This window comes from Mesoplodon mirus (assembly GCF_964341445.2).
Source record: "Mesoplodon mirus genome assembly, chromosome: 4".
NCBI lineage: Eukaryota > Metazoa > Chordata > Mammalia > Artiodactyla > Ziphiidae > Mesoplodon > Mesoplodon mirus.
In genome coordinates, this window is record NC_138979.1 from 145,756,743 (window position 1) to 145,776,002 (window position 19,260).

General features: G+C 37.5%; 1 protein-coding gene across 2 annotated transcripts in view; it reads left to right on the forward strand.

Annotated features, from left to right (window-relative positions):
• Positions 1-19,260, forward strand: part of ARID4A (AT-rich interaction domain 4A) — a 57,784-nt gene that overhangs the window by 26,127 nt on the left and 12,397 nt on the right. For both annotated transcript variants that reach the window (XM_082618649.1, XM_082618650.1), the window contains exons 12-19: positions 4,432-4,504; positions 5,542-5,636; positions 5,790-5,887; positions 6,431-6,662; positions 9,337-9,587; positions 12,074-12,271; positions 15,303-15,387; positions 16,212-16,353. In XM_082618649.1, coding sequence (XP_082474775.1) covers positions 4,432-4,504; positions 5,542-5,636; positions 5,790-5,887; positions 6,431-6,662; positions 9,337-9,587; positions 12,074-12,271; positions 15,303-15,387; positions 16,212-16,353 — 1,174 coding nt within the window. The remainder of the gene's footprint in view (positions 1-4,431; positions 4,505-5,541; positions 5,637-5,789; positions 5,888-6,430; positions 6,663-9,336; positions 9,588-12,073; positions 12,272-15,302; positions 15,388-16,211; positions 16,354-19,260) is intronic.

Consider the following 19,260-nt stretch of genomic DNA (forward strand, 5'->3'; position numbering starts at 1 on the left):
CAGTAGCAACTTGTTCTTTCCATGTCCATGCTTTCCCTACTCCAGTCTGTTCCTCTGTACTGCATCGAAGTAGGTTTTTTAAAACTAGAAATATAAAAATGAGATTCCTCTTGGAATAAATTAATTTTAGGGCGCAAAAATAAAAATAAAAATAAATACCAGTCATTGACGATAAAACTGTGACTAAAATCAGCATGTCTTTAACTTCATGGAACTTTTTGAGCACTTATAACATGTTGAAACTTTAAGGACTACAAACGTGAGTAACCTAAACTAAAAAAAAATCTCAGCATTAACACCTCTCTCTCACTCTCCCATGCTCTCTTTTCTCTCTGCTTCAGGGGGAGGGGTCATCTTTCCATCATCAGGTGGCAAGACTAATTCAGGCATTGATCCTCTCTTTGTGGACCGTAACAGTAGCTCCCCTTTCCCTTCCAATCCATCAAACTCAGAGAACTTTTAAAAATACAAATCTGACCTAACTCCTCTCTAGCTCTCTCAAACCTCACATCTACCCAGAGTGTCCAGTTCTGATTCTCTAACATATCATTACGAAGTCCTTTCCTAATCATAGCCTGCCTTTGCAAGCCTCATGTTTATACTGTTTGCTCTTGTTCCCCGCCTGTATGCTCTTCACATTCTGAGGCTTTCCCTGCTATTACCACCATCACCGCAGCCCCAACAGAACCATTCATCCCGTCACCTTGCTCCTGTATTCTTTTAGGTATTTTACAACACTTATCACATTTTGTCGAATTGGCTGGTTTTACATTTCTACACCTCCTGCCAGACTTGAGGGCCAAAAGTGTCTTCTGATTTGAATTGCAATACTTTTGCAAAAGTCTGTGATTCATGGTTACGTAACTATCAAAAATGTTTGAGCTGTATTTGAAGACATAGTGTCCAAAGTCAGAAAACACATAATCTAGTAGTAGATAGATATACAACTACTATAATACTAGGAAGTTATACTCCTGCTAACTAAAATTATAAGTTTCTTAAAATTATGATCATATTCATGCCTCTTCTATATTCTTAGCCCCTTCCCTGCCCTGGCATTTTACGGGGTGCATAGTTACTCTTCACATCCTTGACTAAACGAAGAGAAGAAGGCTCATCAGCAGTCTAGTGGGCTCTACCTCCCATTATTATAGCCCCCTCCCACTTCAAAACCCTTGAGGGATGAAAAACCCTCTTGGCTCCCAACCAGGAGAGAGACCCTGCAGGTATTGTGATAGCAAGCACAGCCCCCATACAAAAGTCATAAAGGCAGAGTCTTCTAGTTGGAGGCATTTTCTACCATGTGCAATTTTACTCTAAGGTGACTAACAAGACAGCTGTTTTTTTTTAAAAAAAATGATTGTGAAGAATTACTTATTGTAAGAGATTAAGCAATTTTGAGTTTTGCAAAGACCATCAGGTAAATTTAAACTTTGTTTATAGCGTCATCTTTTTTTTTAATCGAAATAAATTTCCTTTCAAGCAGGCAGTTGTTTTTAAGTAGAATTCTTTATTCATTTATATCTTGTTTTTACACCTGATGACTGCATTCTGAACTTAAAATTTTATGGCCATAGTTTCTCATGGTACTTAAAACACTCTTGACATCCACTAACTTTTAATTCCAATGAATTTAAACTACCAATTTTTATCTATAAAACTATATTCTTAATCATTAAGAATTTATCAAATGTTTGGCAAAACCTTAATAAATACCTAATTTGCAATTGATGGGTTCATTTTGTTTACTTGCTTTTGGAAGAAACTTTGATTTCAAACCAGTGCTTTTTAAAAACAATTTTACATTGTTGTAAAATTGTTGTAAAAGCTGTTGTACCCAGCTTTTACATATACTGGGTACAACAGTCTTCTTTGAATTCTGTAAGATCATAAATACTAAAAATGAGGAGAGACTATTGTGATTACATGGGACAGGCAAAGCATAGAGCCAGTCTGGTATAAGTTTGTTTTTGTTTTTTTCCTATACCAGAAGTCCTTAAAATTAATATCTGAAATGATTCTTAGGCTACCAGATAACTCTTTTCTTGAGTTAACTCATTGGCAGTTGTTTTCACAACCTTGTAAAAGCAAAATGTTTTAATTCAGTTGGGGAAAAAATTGCCATGTCTTGATCTGAGTATTTAGTAAAGACCTCTATTAACTCTGTAGTGATTATTAAGTCTGTATGTATATTGCTAACTATTAAGTCTGTATATTGCTAATTGTTGAGGCTTACTAGAACTTCGACTTAAGTTTCTTAATATTTTGTTAAGGGCTTCCCTGGTGGCGCAGTGGTTGAGAGTCCGCCTGCTGATGCAGGGGACGCAGGTTCGTGCCCGGGTCTGGGAGGATCCCACATGCCGCGGAGCGGCTGGGCCCATGAGCCATGGCCGCTGAGCCTGCGTGTCCGGAGCTTGTGCTCCGCAGCGGGAGAGGCCACGGCAGTGAGAGGCCCGTGTACCGCAAAAAAAAAAAAAAAAAAAAATATTTTGTTAAACTGAAAGTACTCCGATGCTATAAGTCACTCTTTTTTTTTTGTTTTTTGCCGTACGCGGGCCTCTCACTGTTGTGGCCTCTCCCATTGCGGAGCACAGGCTCCGGACGCACAGGCTCAGCGGCCATGGCTCACGGGCCCAGCTGCTCCGTGGCACGTGGGATCTTCCCGGGCAGGTGCACGAACCCGTGTCCCCTGCATCGGCAGGCAGACTCTCAACCACTGCACCACCAGGGAAGTCCTATAAGTCATTCTTAATGAATGTACTGAAAGAAAAAAAAAGACTGTACCGAGGGAAAGACTTTTCCGTTGATTGCCTCATGCTTTTTTTATTATGTATTTTAATCAACCTTGATTGCCTCATGTTTCTTTTTTAATATATTTTAATTAACTACATGTTTATTGATTTTGGCTATATTATTAGCTGTTAAAAACTTAAAAAAATTTTTTTTGCTATCTGGATTTGTGAGCACTCAATATTTATTGCTTGACAGTTGCCTTTGCTTTGAATATGGCTTTGAAAGACAAAAGTCTGAATTCTTGTTTTGGAACATGGAAAAATAGTAGTACTCTGGGGCTTCCCTGGTGACGCAGTGGTTAAGAATCCACCTGCCGATGCAGGGGACACGGGTTCGAGCCCTGGTCCGGGAAGATCCCACATGCCGAGGAGCAACTAAGCCTGTGTGCCACAACTACTTAGCCTGCGCTCTAGAGCCCACGAGCCACAACTACTGAGCCCACGCGCCACAACTGTTGAAGTCTGCGCACCTAGAGCCCGTGCTCCTCAACAAGAGAGGCCACCGCAATGAGAAGCCCGCGCACCGCAATGAAGAGCAGCCCCATGCTCGCTGCAACTAGAGAAAGCTCGCGGGCAGCAATGAAGACCCAATGCAGCCAAAAATAAATAAATAAATAAATCTATTTAAAAAAAGATAGTAGCGCTCTGAAATTAAATTATGATAATTTATATGAAAGAAATATATCAGTGTTTTCTTTGTTTCTCCATAGTATTGTTAAACTTCAAGAATTTTCCCAAATATTAATTTATAAGTAGTCTATCAGAAAAGGAAATATTTTGTTAAAACTCAAAATCCATTTGTTTGCATAAGAAGAAATCATTAGGTTTATATAATTAGTAAAATGTAACACACAAATAGGTATTTGTAGGAATAGTTGTTTCTGTATCAATGTTTCCATTAGTTTTTTTTTTTCCATAGAACTAAATTGTAGTTATGTATCTAGTTTCCTTCCCTAAGAAATAATTTTCATTGTTATATTTTAAGGGGTTGCAAAGTCAACTACAGAGGGCCTTCAAGAAAGGCAAATGAGAAAAGCAGGCTACTGTGATACAAGAGGGGCTGGTGGAGTCTGGGACAAAATAAAATTTATATGGCTCATTTACATGCATTTAAATTTCTTTAAAACATTGTGCTATCCAAACAAAAAACCTTTGCCATGCGACTTCGCAGCCTCTGGTTTATATTCATTCAACAGTAACAAAATTTTAATATTGGTATGTGGATTATTTTAAAATAATAAATACATTTGTAATTATTATGCTTATCTATCATTATATTCCTATGGGCCACATGGTATTTTTAGGATTTTTAAAAAAACACCAGATGAGGTGAAAACACTCACCCCATTCCTAAACCTTTTCCTCATGGCTAATCTTAGTCTCCACAGTGATAATTAACGGGAAGGTTCAAGTGATAAATGGGGTGAAGAGTAGAGGTTGTATATCTTGACAATCACATCAAGCCAGCTCTATCAAAATATGAATTAAAATATGGCATTGTAGGATTTTGAGAAAAATTCATATTTTCTGGCTTCATTAAAATTTTATCCCCTTACCTTGGGTTCCCAAAACAAAAAACAAAGAAGACAGTGTATCTCCTATTCATTGTTCTGTATATTTATATAGTTTATCTTTTCAGCCTGAGGAAGAACCTGATCCTGAAGAGAGGGACAGCTTCCTTCAACAGCTTTATAAGTTTATGGAAGACAGAGGTATTTTCATGCTTATTATTTAAAAGCAGGCATTTCTGGGAATTCTCTGGCAGTCCAGTGGTTAGGACTCAGCGTTTTCACTGCTGAGGGCCCAGGTTCAGTTCCTGATCTGGGAACTAGTGCGGCATGGCCAAAAAAAAAAAGTAGACATTTCTTTTACTGTTTTATATTCTAGGTTTATGTATTATTTTTGTTCAAATCATGGTACAGGGATTTGGATTTCAAGCCTAAGAATCACTTATAGCTGATAATAATAAGTATTGGGAATAAAGACAACTACTAATATCTAGTTTGAGTACAAATGTAGAGGAAAAGTAGTTTTGGTATAGTTAAGTTTTATCTTCTTGAGACTTATGAAACCAGAAAATATTATAATAATATTAGAGTAATAGAAAGTGAGCAATCGTAATGTAAATCTACATACCCATTATTTACTAATGGCGTTTTTGTGGCAAGTAAACTAGTCTGATCCTTGGTCTCAACAAATTAAACATAATAGCCCCTATCTAAACAGAGTAGGATTTCTAATAAAGTTAGAAGAAATAGAAGCTTTATAAATCATCATACTTATTGGCATTATGTCAGTCCTGGAAATTCTCAGATAAATCGGTTCTAGTGGCCTTCAGCAATGATCCTTCAGATGACTGCCACCCGTCTTAACGTTTGTGTTGAAGCATTCAAAATGGAACCATGGCCTAAAATGTGCCCTTTCCATTGTATGTTTTCTTGCCCAGGCTTCTTGAACCAGCAACATCATTGGCTACACCTTGCAGGCCCAAGGTTTGATTTAGTTTTATCCAATTCAGTGGCAGTTAAAGAGGTTATTTTATTAGTTGTGGCAGTAAAACTAAAGACCACCACAATACTGTGTAAAGAATATAGAGAATATTTTGTGTTGTCTTATATAATTTGAGGTTCTTTAAATATATGCCTCTGATTAGTGATATTTGGGAAATTAGAAATTGATAAGCTTTGTTTTCAACTTAGTATTTTCCGTTGGAATTAACATTGTATTTCTGTTCTCTGATATTTAAAAGGTACTCCAATCAACAAACCACCTGTTTTGGGCTATAAAGATCTCAATCTCTTCAAACTCTTCAGACTGGTTTATCATCAAGGTGGATGTGACAAGGTAAGTAAGACTGTAATGCAAAGTTAAATTGTCTAATGTTGCACTATAATATGTACTTTAGGTAATAAACACATTTTCTTAATGAACATACAGTATTAGTGTAAAGATTATTTCCCTTGGCAAACATTAACAAATAAAAACTTAATTTTCCAGATTGATAGTGGTGCTGTATGGAAGCAAATTTATATGGACCTTGGCATTCCTATTTTGAATTCAGCTGCTTCCTACAATGTAAAAACTGCTTATAGAAAGTAAGTAGTATAGTTTATTCATCAAAGAACACATATTTACAAGGAGTATTTTTCACTTAATTTGTTAACAATTAAATAAGAAAACATCAATCAAAGAACATTAAAGTCAGAGAAAGTGTATAAAAAGGTTTTGGTTAATAAATACTGTGATTGAAAGTTATTTCAGTGTACCAAGTCTGCTTTACTCCATTTTTCATGTTCTGATTTTCTTTTCAAAATCACAGATACAGGCAGTGTTTATAGTCTGAAGTTATGATACATGTTATAGAGTTGTACCTTTTGTGGTGAACAACCTTCATATCAAAACTATGATAGCTGTGTTCAGTTATCACAAGCTCAGATTTTTCAGGAAAGAAATTTAATTTTCTGATCAATATTTTTGTCTGTTTTCCTATATAAAACACCAAGAAATCAGTAACAGAAAAAATACTTTGTAAAAAAAGGCTTGAGTTTTACTTTTCAAAAAATAAGTGTGTGTTTAATATAGTATTCAAGTTAAATGTAAAGACTAAGATTTCTTAAAATGAAATATTGTTTGTTTAGGTATCTCTATGGTTTTGAGGAGTACTGCCGTTCTGCAAATATTCAGTTCAGAACTATTCACCACCATGAACCAAAAGTAAAAGAGGAAAAAAAAGACTTAGAAGAATCCATGGAAGAGGCTCCAAAAGTAGATCAAGAAATGCCTTTAGTAGAAGTGAAGAGTGAACCTGAGGAAAATATTGATTCAAACAGTGAAAGTGAAAGAGAAGAAACAGAATTAAAATCTCCAAGGGTAAGTAGTTAAGACTAGTTTTATCTAGTTTATTTTTAGCATTATTTTAATCTTTTTATTAGGGGCATTTTCTGATATACACAGAAAGACTCCTATGAACCTAGTTTATTTTCCAGTATTTGGTTGTGCTTCAGCCAGGCTAGCCTAGCTCCCTTTCTCTAAATATACCACATATTATTTCTTCTACCTGAAAAACCATTCCTCCTCTTGTTCTCTGTTTATGTTTGTTCAAGTCATTCTCACCTGGGGTCAATCTCAAATACTCACTTCTGTCAAGTCTTTTGCTAAAGTGTCACCTCACTGAAGCCTATCCTGGTCACCTTACCTAAAATTGTAACCTATCTCCTCTCTTTGGCACTGGCAATCCCTCTAATGTTGCTGTTCCTATCTGTAATTTACTTACTTGTTCAGTTTACTATTTATTGTTTCTTTTACTCCACTCTGGACTAGTATCACACTCCACAAGGGCAAGGATTAGTGTTTATTCCATTAATTGAGAGATCCCAGGCATCTAGAATAGTGCCTGGCACATAGTAAGGACTTATTAAATAGTTGTTGAGTGAATGAATCTCCTCTTTATAATACCTGTGCCCTCAGCCAGGTGGGATCTTTTCTTTCTCTTGACTTCACAACACACTGTACAGCTCTTGTGGCAGTTTTTCATGCTCTGCCTTGTTTTCTAGTCATGTGCACACTGGTTTTATGTTCTAACTCTACTCTTCCTCTCCATTAGTATATAACTCAAATCAGGAATTGTCCCTCACTATTTTGATCTGTGTCTGATGATGTCTACACAGTAGGATTTATCAAATTTTAGAAGTAGAAAGAAAATTTAATCACACTGTCAAAGAAGTTCACTTACTGTAATGCATCTTATTTTTCAGTGAAATTGTATTTAAAAGAAAAGGTGAAATCATCTTCTCTTTTATTTGCTCAGAAACCATTTTTTAAAACTGTCCATTTTATCATCTAGTAAATGAAATCTTCTAGTGAATTTCATGAAACATCCAAAGTGGTTTGTTTCTTTTCTTTCTTTAATTTTTAAAAATTTTGGTAAATACACATAACATAAAATTTATCATCTTCACCGTTTTTACATGTGCAGTTCAGTGGCATTAACTACATTCACATTGTTATACAACCATCACCACCATCCATCCCCAGAACTTTTTTCATCTTGCAAAACTGAAACTGTACCTGTTAAACAGTAACTCCTCATTCCTCTCTTCCCCAGCCTCTGGCAACCACCCTTCTACTTTCTATGAATTTGACTACTCTAGGTACTTCATATAAGTGGAATTATGTAGTGTTTGTCCTTTTGTGACTGGTTTATTTCACTCTGCGTAAGGTCTTCAAGGTTCATCCATGTATGCATTAGAATTTCCTTCCTTTTTAAGACTGAATAATATCCATTGTATGTATTGTGGACATACTTCCTTGTCATTACATAAAGACCCTCCTCATCTTAATGTAAAACATCTGCAGAGTACTGCATAGTATGGATGTATCATAAATTTACCTTCCTCAAGATTTTGTCCAATTTTTTATGATTACAAAAAGTGATGCAATAAATATGCTTGTAAAAATGTCCTCCCCATTTATCTAAATATAGAGGTTTGTAAAAATGTCCTCCTCATTTATCTGAATACAGAGACCAGACTTCTAAAAATGGGATTTCTGGGATAAAGGTATAAGTTATACAGACCTAAATTTTGATGGATAACAGATGCTTTCATTCATTTACCTACAAATATTTAAAGAGCACCTGCCATGTGCCAGGCACTGTCTAGATCTGAGGTTACAGAAGTGAATAAGACAGAGACCCTGCCCTCATGGAACTTACAATTAAGTTCTTTTTTTTTTCCCCCTACCTTTTGATGTTTAAATAGCACATAGTCGGCAACTAGGTAACACATTTGTTATACTGAGATATTGTTAAGTATTCTAGTGCTCCCAAAGGTCTTGGCTCTTTTTTTATCCTCACTTTATTCCAAGTAGAGGGGAATTCTGCCAGTGTATAGAGGTTGACTGGAAGGAGAATTTAGGAGATAATGAAATGGCTCAACAGTTTAATGGTCATTTGAGCGTGCAACAAGAGACTGGATAAAAGCTGCTGGGCGTATAACAAGTTACTGCTGGCCTAGTGAGCTCTCCAGATACTCGTTCAAAGAAATGAGCTCACTTTTTGGCCATTGATACAGTTCAGTCCTTTTAAAATGTAATCACACTGAAACACAGTGAGTGATATGTTAATTTTATCTCAGTAAACAGTAGAATTAGAGATGACAGAACTTCTAAAAACTTAAGGGACTGATTTATTATTATTAACTTACATCATTGACACTTAGATAATTCTTGAAAAATTTTTATTATAGTCAAGAAATATTAAAAGTGAGATAATAGAGTGAACACAGGAGAAAATTTTTATTTTTTATGTAGTATGTAGCCAGGGATCATAGTACACTTGGACATAATTAAGTAATTTACATGGGTTATTCTTTTCCTTTTGCAAGGAAGAGAAAAGTGTTCAGGAGTTGATGGGTTATCAGTGTCATGTGTCAAGCTAGAGAGAAGACGAGTCATTGCTGTGAAGGTTTAAGGAAAAGATACATTTTTCTACATTTTTTTGCCCTTTGTAGTGATAGTTACTTTAAAGCTTTTATCCGCCTATTAGGGACGAAGGAGAATTGCTCGAGATGCAAATTCTATTAAAAAGGAAATTGAAGAAGAAAAAACAGAAGACAAATTAAAAGATAATGATACAGAAAATAAGGATGTAGATGATGACTATGAAACTGCAGAGAAAAAAGAAAATGAGTTACTACTGGGGAGAAAAAATACACCAAAGCAAAAGGAGAAGAAAATTAAAAAGCAGGAGGATTCTGACAAAGACTCAGAGGAAGAGGAAGAGAAGAGCCAAGAGAGGTACATTATCTTATATTTGTTCTCCAGAAGCACCTGTCTGGGGTACAGCAGCGCTCTGTTCCTGCTTAGAGATTCAGGTTTGAGGGAATGTTTTCTTATTGGGACTTCCATTCCTCTTGTCTAATGAAGGTGAGACACATTGTGAAGATGATGTGTATCGCCTTTCGGAATTGGAGAATATACTGGTCGCACCATTTTAATAGCACTTGTGCCCTAAACAGTGGCCTCAAAGAAGGCTGCGCCACCCAGTCAAAAGAAAGGTCCTGCAGTTGACAGCAGGGAAGGGAGCTGGAGAAAAATGGAGGAAGTGGACAAGAGGAAACAGCGACAGCAAAAATTCCATTTTAAAAAAGGTACAATGTGGGAAAGCTAACAAACACATGGGTGCACAGTACTAGCAGATGTTTCTGTGTGTTAGCTTTATCTAAGACATTTTTCTTTTTCAAGTTATTGTATTAGAATAAGTGGCATGCACCCCTGATTCTAGTTCGGAAAGTACATTCTTGCCCCACATCACAACAATTAAATTTCGGCCTTTTAATGTTCATCCTGTTTGCTGTTGAATGAAAACTGTTTTTGTTTTTTCTCATGTATTACACGCATATGGACTGAATTGACTTAAAAATAACCAGTGATTAGGCAGTCTAGCTAGATCACGGTAATGTCCAACTATGTTCAGTTGGCCATTTCTTTGTTGTCAAATGGACTTACTAATTTTTAGACACTACTAAACAATGAATTTTAATTCAGCAACAGCAGCATAACCCACTTACTTGTATAGAAGCTCTCCTCCATAGTATTTTTTGATCATCATCTGATGCTAAATTTTCTAGAACTTTGAGTTACTAAGCAAACTTGGGAACAGTGGCCTGCTGCCCCCGACTAGTGGCTGACACCCATCTGAAAATTAGCCGTTGAGAAAATTACTGGAAAAATAGTAACGATTGGTGAGTGGGAGAGGTAATTGTATGATTCAGTACAAATAGGTACAGGAGCTTTCACAATTACCTGTGAATTAGATGAGTGACTAAAGCAAGTTCTGTCGTGAAATATGATTAGCATTAGGGAAAGTGGGAGGAAATAATTGGAGTTGAGTATAATGATGTGAGTATAGTATTTGAAATATTTGGACAATAAATTTAAGCAAAGATAAACCACTTAAAAAGTAAGGCCTAATTACAGTTGGAAGATTTGTTAAAAATAAGCATCAAAATGTGTATATGTTATAGTAATGCATCAAACATGTAATACACATATATACACATGCACACTATGTGGTTTAAAAAGCCTTTATAATTAATTGATATGTAAATGGAATAAATATTTATTTTAGGGACAGAAAATTTCAGACTTGAATATGAAGAATGATATTTCCTTTTACTAAATAAAAATTGAATATACAAACATAGTCTGTATTCTCATTCAGTAGCAGGAATTATGGAAATAGGAAACTTTTATTTATAGAGACTTCTGTCTTAAGTAGTTTCTCATGGTGTTTTGAAATTACCTTATCAGGATATAATTGGAAGATGCCCTTGGAAAGAAAACATTCCCACTGCTAATGGGTTATCAAAGCTTCTTCATGTCGGGTCCCCCAGTGGTCCCTAAAATAATGCCCTATGTTTATGACAGAACACAGTACCTCCTTTTAAGCTTTTTAAAACTCTTGTGACACTAGTATATCTTTGGTGCAAATCTTTTCTGAATCCTTGCCAGGCTAATAAAGAATGTTTTATTTATAAAAATATGAAAAATATTGTTGGATCTCCCTATGTGAATCTCCTTTATATCTGATTATCAAAACAAAGAAGAACTGATGGGAGATGCATAAAAACAAATAGGAATCAACATAAGATATGCAAAGCTTTGTTCTCCTGGTGCTATCCCAGAGTTATAACTAGTGGCCTAAAACTCAAGTATCTATTGTTTCTTTGTTAGGGTGGGGAAACCTTTAAAATAGAAACTATCAATAGTTTAAAAGATAGAGTTACTAAGGTAGTTAGCCCTTGTTCATTATTTTGCCCACCAAAAAACTAGTCTTGGTTAAGAACCATTCTGAACTGAGCAGAAAGTAGTAGCGAAGTAGACTTAAAAGACATTTTAGTTGCAGGAAGTTAAAAACTATCTTTAGGTCATTTTCACACGTAAGGTGGCACTTGAGTACGAATCCTAAAACTTTTTCAAAGCATGTTGTCCTTATTTTGCTTTATCAAAAGTGACTTATTTGACTCCACATCATCATTAACTGTGATTATTGATTGGCCTTTAAGAAGTATGGATTTCCTTTTGGTACAGTGTACCTTTACATAATAAATAAAGTCCTTAGTAAGTAGTCTATAAAAATCTTCTCCTTCTCCTCCTTCTTCTCCTCCTCCACTGACATGAATTAGGTTGTGACTCTTCTACATGTTGGATTCTTTTAGCATATATTATTTTGTTTTCCATTAAGTTATTAGTAGCATTATCAATGTTATAACTTACTGCAGGGAAGAAACTGAAAGCAAATGTGACTCTGAAGGGGAGGAAGATGAGGAGGACACAGAGCCTTGCCTAACAGGAACCAAAGTGAAAGTAAAATATGGACGAGGGAAAACGCAGAAAATCTATGAAGCCAGTATTAAAGGCACTGAAATTGATGACGGAGAAGTTTTATACTTGGTACATTACTATGGATGGAATGTCAGGTAAGCAAGAAATTATTTTCTTTTTTTGAAATTTCTTTCATTGGTTCAGAAAGATCAATTTAATGTTTTAAAGAACTAAAGCAAATAGTATATATGTATTTACAAAGCACACCTTGTATCTGAATTTTCCAAGACTCCTGTCATTCCCACTGCTTTACTAGCTATGTCAATGCTTCCAGCCAAAGGTCACCAGGATCACATCTGTAGTTGAACAAGTTGGATTTGTTACTCATTTTCAGTGAGGGAGAACACACAGCTTGGAGAACCACATGGCACCTCAGTTAGAGGGTGGATCTGTGAAAGCTTACAGTACCACCTTGGGGAAAAGCAATAGCCCAGGATTCTGTGGAAACATCCTGTAGGGAGCCAGGCCCATGGCGCCCAACAGCGCAAGTGGTTTTGTTTGTTTGTTTATTAAATTTATCAGAAGTCAAGCCTGTATCAAGCACTGTAACAATTCTGAATTGGTTAATTAATAAAAAAAGAATATTAGATAGGACTTAGATCTGAGCTTCTGTTAGGTGATTTGGGGGAGGGTTTAAGGAAACGGGGCTTTGCTCTAGACTGGATGCTGTCAAGAAGTCGGGGGTAATTCTGTGATTGGCTATCTTAATCTTATCTATAAGGAGAGAAGACTAGAGCAAGGTTAATGCTATAATTGGTAAAGCAGCAGCAGTCAGGAAAAAAAAAGGATGTTTGGTCATTTTTGTGGCTTGGACAATGTTCCTGTTTTTTTCTGTGTTGAGACACAACTAGGGGGTGGTCTTGTTTTTTTCTTGATCCATTATGGTCACGGAACAGACCTGTCTGATGCTGATGTTCTGTGAAGTTGTTCACATTCAGCATGACAACAACACACCCAAGCTGTGAGGGCCAGAACAGCTCCGTAGCAACAGCAAGGCCCAGCTAATAGTACCAGGCTAGTTCCTGAATGTCAGGGACTACTTTTCTCTTTCTCCTTTAGAAAGTCTTGTGTGTTCAGTATCTCTGCTTGCCCTGTAGTTGCTTTGGGCCAGAGTGCTCCAAAATTTCCCTGCATACTCAGTGTGTGCCCTGTTTTGCCTCAATTCCCTCATCTGAATTGGGGAAGACAGAGTACCTACTTTACAGGGATTCTGTGAGAAGCAGTGCTAATATCTATATTAACATGCAAAGTTCATATAATTAGTGCCTAATATAGTTAGTAAGTGCTCAATAAACATTAACTTTCTTCAGTGAGGGGGAGTTTGGTTTCTGTCCTCTCACGTCATTTTAAAAGAGTATGGTTTTAATGAATAGCATATAAAACTTTAAAATTTCTTTTCTCTTTTCTCAAACCAGCCCCTGTGCCCTTCACATTTCTGCCAACACTAAAAACAAACTTTTTCGTCCATCTCCCCGTTGTTTTGTATGTATGTACTGAATTTGGGAAGAAAGACTGCACTTACCAACCTGGAGTCCCTGCTTTGCAGTTGCAGCCCATTGTAGCCTTCTTTTTTCCTCAGATTCTATTTAGTTCACATCCATCTACTTTTATTTACCATCAGTGTGTCTGTTCTGCTTTCCAGAATTTCCCCCTTCTATCATCCTTCTGTCTCATTTTTTTAATGTTTTAACTGTATGACTCTTCATACAGTCATTTTATTACATGCTCATGTTCTTCCTAACTGGTTACCTAACTGGAATTCACATGGTTAATGGGTTTTCATTGACCTTCCATACTGCTAGATATTGGGTTAATGCAGGAGAAGATCATTTTAAACCATAGTATAGGTAGTCATGGTACTGTGTCAGCTGAACTTGCGCATATTGGAACAGTTTCCTTGTTTTGCGTGACTTCACGGTAATTTGGTAACAAAGTGAGAGTATGGTTCCCATCATCATGGTGCAGTTCAAAGCAAGGACTGCCTGTAGTTTTTTGCTTAAATGTTCAGATTTTAGATTTTGGTTGAGCTCTATAAATAACCTATATATTCATATAATATAAAAGCAATATAAATATAAAGTATAAAATAGGAAAAGAGTGGCAGTTACTCATCTAGCTGGTTGGTTCTATACATTCTTTGCAAGAATTAACTTTAGTATAAATGGTTTTGTTAGCTAGATCTCCTCGGGAACCACTACTATTATTTCTTCATAATGGTCTGGCCAGAGGTGACCCAGGAATAATATGAACGGGACATGTGAATTTCAGTAAACTACAAGTTCGTGCCCCAGTCCGGGAAGATCCCACATGCCGCGGAGCGGCTGGGCCCGTGAGCCATGGCCTCTGAGCCTGTGCGTCCGGAGCCTGTGCTCCGCAACGGGAGAGGCCACAACAGTGAGAGGCCCGCGTACCAAAAAAAAAAAAAAAAAAAGCTGTTATTTAGTTCTAGGAAGTTTAATTCCTTATTTGCCCCTGAGTAGTAACTTGGACTGACTATGTTAAAATCTAGAAGTGATGTCAATATTTTGGGAAAGGGGAAAATGAGGAGTTCTCAACTTGAGCTAAACAGAATAAACATAGGTAAAGGAAATGTCTATAAAAAAATTCAGTCTTAGAGGTGCTACAGTTCAGAATAAAATTTTATTAGAAATACTGGAGGCTAGAGAGAGTTCTGAGAGGAAAAGAGTTGAAAAGGACTTCATAAAATAATCTGGAACTGAGCATATTACAAACTTGAATTTACCTGACTTGTTTTTCATTATTCGGTCAATAGAATGAATTCCAGTGCAGAATCAACTTATTTCATTAAGCTCAGATGTGTGGGAGTTGTGGAAAAGAAGGCAGTTCAAACAATCTTGAATCTGTTTAGCGTTTGCCTACCCTGATGTCCCTGTAAGCCTGTTTTCCCTGAGAAATTCTCTTGCCTTGCCCTGTTGGTGGCAGGTACATAAAACACCTAGTAGAGTACTTGGCACACATGTTACCAGCAAACTAGCATCTGTGCCCTTCACATTTCTGCCAACACTAGAACCAAATTCTTTAGCCTATCTCACTGTTGTTTTTATTTGGTGAGTACATTTCAAATAAGGTATTCTTGTGAATTTTTAATATATTCTTTATTTTAAGGTATGATGAATGGGTGAAGGCTGACAGGATAATCTGGCCGTTGGACAAAGGTGGACCAAAGAAAAAACAGAAGAAAAAAGCTAAAGTATGTACATAGGTGCCATATCCTTTATGATAGGTACAGGAATTATTCATATTGTATTTTCTATAAACGTTGTTTTCTCATTGTATAATCATCTTGAGTCTTTCAAAATAATTGTGATTTTCTCTTCTACAACCCAGAAGCTTAAAAAGTAAAAAATGTAAACACATTACCACGCTGTTTCAGGAAAGGTGAAAACCAGCGACCCCTAGGGCACAGACTTCAAACACAAGGCCTATGAGGTTCTCTAGAAAAGGGGTAAAGTAGGACTGAGAGTGACAAAGAAGAGGTCAAGTTCCTCATCTAGAGAGAATGGAACTAACTACTCTGCTGTGGGATGCAGACCCGGGGTTGCCAGATTTTAGGACTTTTCAAGACAACTGTATTTTTTAAAATGCGAAATCTGATTTTTAAATGCTGGAAGCTAATACTAAATTTTAAGACATACATTGGCCCTCATGCACACCCACAATTTTCAGCCTTTGCTGTAGAGATGATGACGTATCTTTCTTTTCCTCAAGGAATAGTAAGAAACAAGGGGGAGAGCTGAGTAGTGTATAGTGTATAGCTACAGTAGTGTATAGCTCTCTAATGTACTGACTCTGACCTTCACAATATAATTGCAGTGTTACAAGTTGAAGTTGTAGAGCATCATATTCATATAAGTACAAAAATATTTTAGAAAACGATTTAATTTTAATTTTTCCATAACTACAGATTAGGAGTTGACATAACAAACCTTTCTGAGTTATAGTTTTCCTTGGAGAAGTAGACTGTTCATTTTTCATAGGCTGATGCTTCTCATACATTTTGTTGTTGTTACCCAGAACAAAGAAGACAGTGAAAAGGATGAAAAGAGGGATGAGGAGAGGCAGAAGTCAAAACGGGGACGACCTCCTTTAAAATCTACTCTTTCATCAAACATGCCATATGGTTTGTCTAAGACTCCAAACAGCGACGGAAAATCAGGTACCAGAAGTGCTCACATCAATATGCCAGACAGCTCACCTCTGTCAAATGGAATGGAAGGTGCTCAATTCTGAGAATCACTGGTTTTTTAAAAATCAATAATAAAAATAATAAAACTTCAGTTATGTGAGAGATTCATAGAAAGTCATCTAGGGTTTTTTTTTTTAAGGAATCAATTTTATTTATTTTTGGTTGCGTTGAATCTTTGTTGCTGTGCACGGGCTTTCTCTAGTTGCGGCAAGCTGGGGCTACTCTTCGTTGTGGTGCGCGGGCTTCTCGTTGCAGTGGCTTCTCTTGTTGCGGAGCACGGGCTCTAGGCATGTGGGCTTCAGTAGTTGTGGCGAATGGGCTCTAGAGCTCAGGCTCAGTAGTTGTGGCTCGCGGGCTCTAGAGCACAGGCTCAATAGTTGTGGCGCACGGGCTTAGTTGCTCCACGGCATGTGGGATCTTCCCGGACCAGGGATCAAACCTGTGTCCCCTGCCTCGGCAGGCGGATTCTTAACCACTGCACCACCAGGGAAGTCCCTAGGCTTTTACTATATGATTTAAACTACAAAATTTGATTTGAAGAAAATGTTTATTTTGCTGTATCATGTTTATTTAAAATTTAGTGATGTTTTGGGCTTCCCTGGTGGCGCAGTGATTGAGAGTCCGCCTGCCGATGCAGGGGACACGGGTTCGTGCCCCGGTCTGGGAAGATCCCACATGCCGCGGAGCGGCTGGGCCCGTGAGCCATGGCCGCTGAGCCTGCGCGTCTGGAGCCTGTGCTCCGCAACAGGAGAGGCCCGCGTACTGCAAAAAAAAAAAAATGTAGTGATGTTTTACTTAATTAGGAATAACTTTTCTTATTAATACCGTAGGAATATTCTTTTTAAATTATTTATTTATTTTTGGCTGCGTTGGGACTTCGTTGCTGTGCGCAGGCTTTCTCTAGTTGTGGCGAGCGGGCTCTACTCTTTGTTGCCGTCTACTCTTCGTTACAGTGCGTGGGCTTCTCACTGCGGTGGCTTCTCTTGTTGCAGAGCATGGGCTCTAGGTGCGCGGGCTTCAATAGTTGTGGCACGTGGGCTTAGTTGCTCCGTGGCATGTGGGATCTTCCTGGACCAGGGCTTGAACCCATGTCCCCTGTGTTGGCAGGCGGATTCTTAACCACTGCACCACCAGGGAGTCCCCCATAGGAATATTCTATTTTAACAGAGGGTGCATTGACAAGTCATGCATCCTCCTGTGTGCTGCACTGTCCTACAAAGCATGTGCCAGTGTCTTCTGTAATCTATTGCTGTTCACCTAGGATCTTTCAATAAAGTTGTGACTGTGTTGTTCAAAGACAGGACAAACTAATGTGATAGAGGCATGTTTTGTGATGAATATAGGTGAATATATTTTATTCTGATTTTACGGGTTTTCCCACTTTTCTACCTTTGTATATTTTTCCATGTAATTTAAGAAATGTTAAATTTAGAAAAACATTCGTATAAAAATTTCCCTCCTTTGAAGAAAAAAGCTTTTCTGAACCACAGGATTGCCGTGAGTCCATCGTGTGGAGAAAACGGCATCTTTCCTCCTCTTTACTGCCATCTGCTGGAAGGTTGTCATAATACACAAGTGCAAGATGTCCACAAAGTGGAAGATGCCCTCTTAGATGCATGCCCATGTGCAGTGTACAGTCTACAGAACTATACATGGTCTTGCTAAACTACTTCATAAAAGTAAAAAACTACATTTAAAAAATTATTTATTTTGTTTATATTTATTTTTGGCTGCGTTGGGTCTTTGTTGCTGCGTGCAGGCTTTCTCTAGTTGTGGCGAGCCGGGGCTACTCTTCGTTGCGGTGCTTGGGCTTCTCATTGCGGTGGCTTCTCTTGTTGTGGAGCACCGGCTCTAGCTGCATGGGCTTCAGTAGTTGCGGCACGTGGGGTCAGTAGTTGTGGCGCACGGGCTTAGTAGCTCCAGGGCATGTGGGATCTCCCCGGACCAGGGCTCGAACCCATGACCCTTGTATTGGCAGGCGGATTCTTAACCACTGCGCCACCAGGGAAGTCCCTACTTTTTTTAACATGAGAAAAAATTCTAAATTCTGTATATGATAAAACCACAAAATAAAACTACACACCTTTTTACTTAAAAAGTACATTTAAGCTTGCTTTTTTGCACTTCTTTAGAATATGAGCACCATGTGGGTAGAATTTTTGTATTTTACAACTTCTATACTGTCTTAGAACCCTAGTTATTATTTTAAAATTTTTCTGAGTTAAAGAGAATGATTTAAGGTAGCTGGCCTATACTTTCCTGTCTCTTAATCAGAGGAATATTTAAAGTTTTGAGAATTCAAGCTTCTCATTCTGTACATCTTTTCAGAATTAAGTAGAATATCATATTCCTTTCTAAGGACACAAAATGGGCATCTCATTTATTAATCAGTACCTTCTAGATCTCAGATCAAACCACTTAACATATTAACTTCATATCTCGGTACTAGTCCTTTGCTTTTTCTAGGGGTTACTGTATCCTAAATACGATACTAGTAAAAATTGCAAAATAGCTCTTTTATAGGGTGAGACAGTAATATTTTCTATGCAGTGTATTTTCACATGGAATTTGAGGTCTGCCCTCCCCCATTTTGGCACAAATGTATGATTTTTTTTTTAATTTATTTATTTATCTTTGGCTGCGTTGGGTCTTCGTTGCTGCGCGTGGGCTGTCTCTAGTTGTGGTAAGCAGGGGCTACCCTTCATTTTGCTGCGTGGGCTTCTCATTGCGGTGGCTTCTCTTGTTGCAGAGCACAGGCTCTAGGTGCACGGGCTTCAGTAGTTGCGGTGTGCGGGCTCAGTAGTTGTGGCGCGTGGGCTCTAGAGCACAGGTTCAGTAGTTGTGGTGCACAGGCTTAGTTGCTCTGTGGCATGTGGG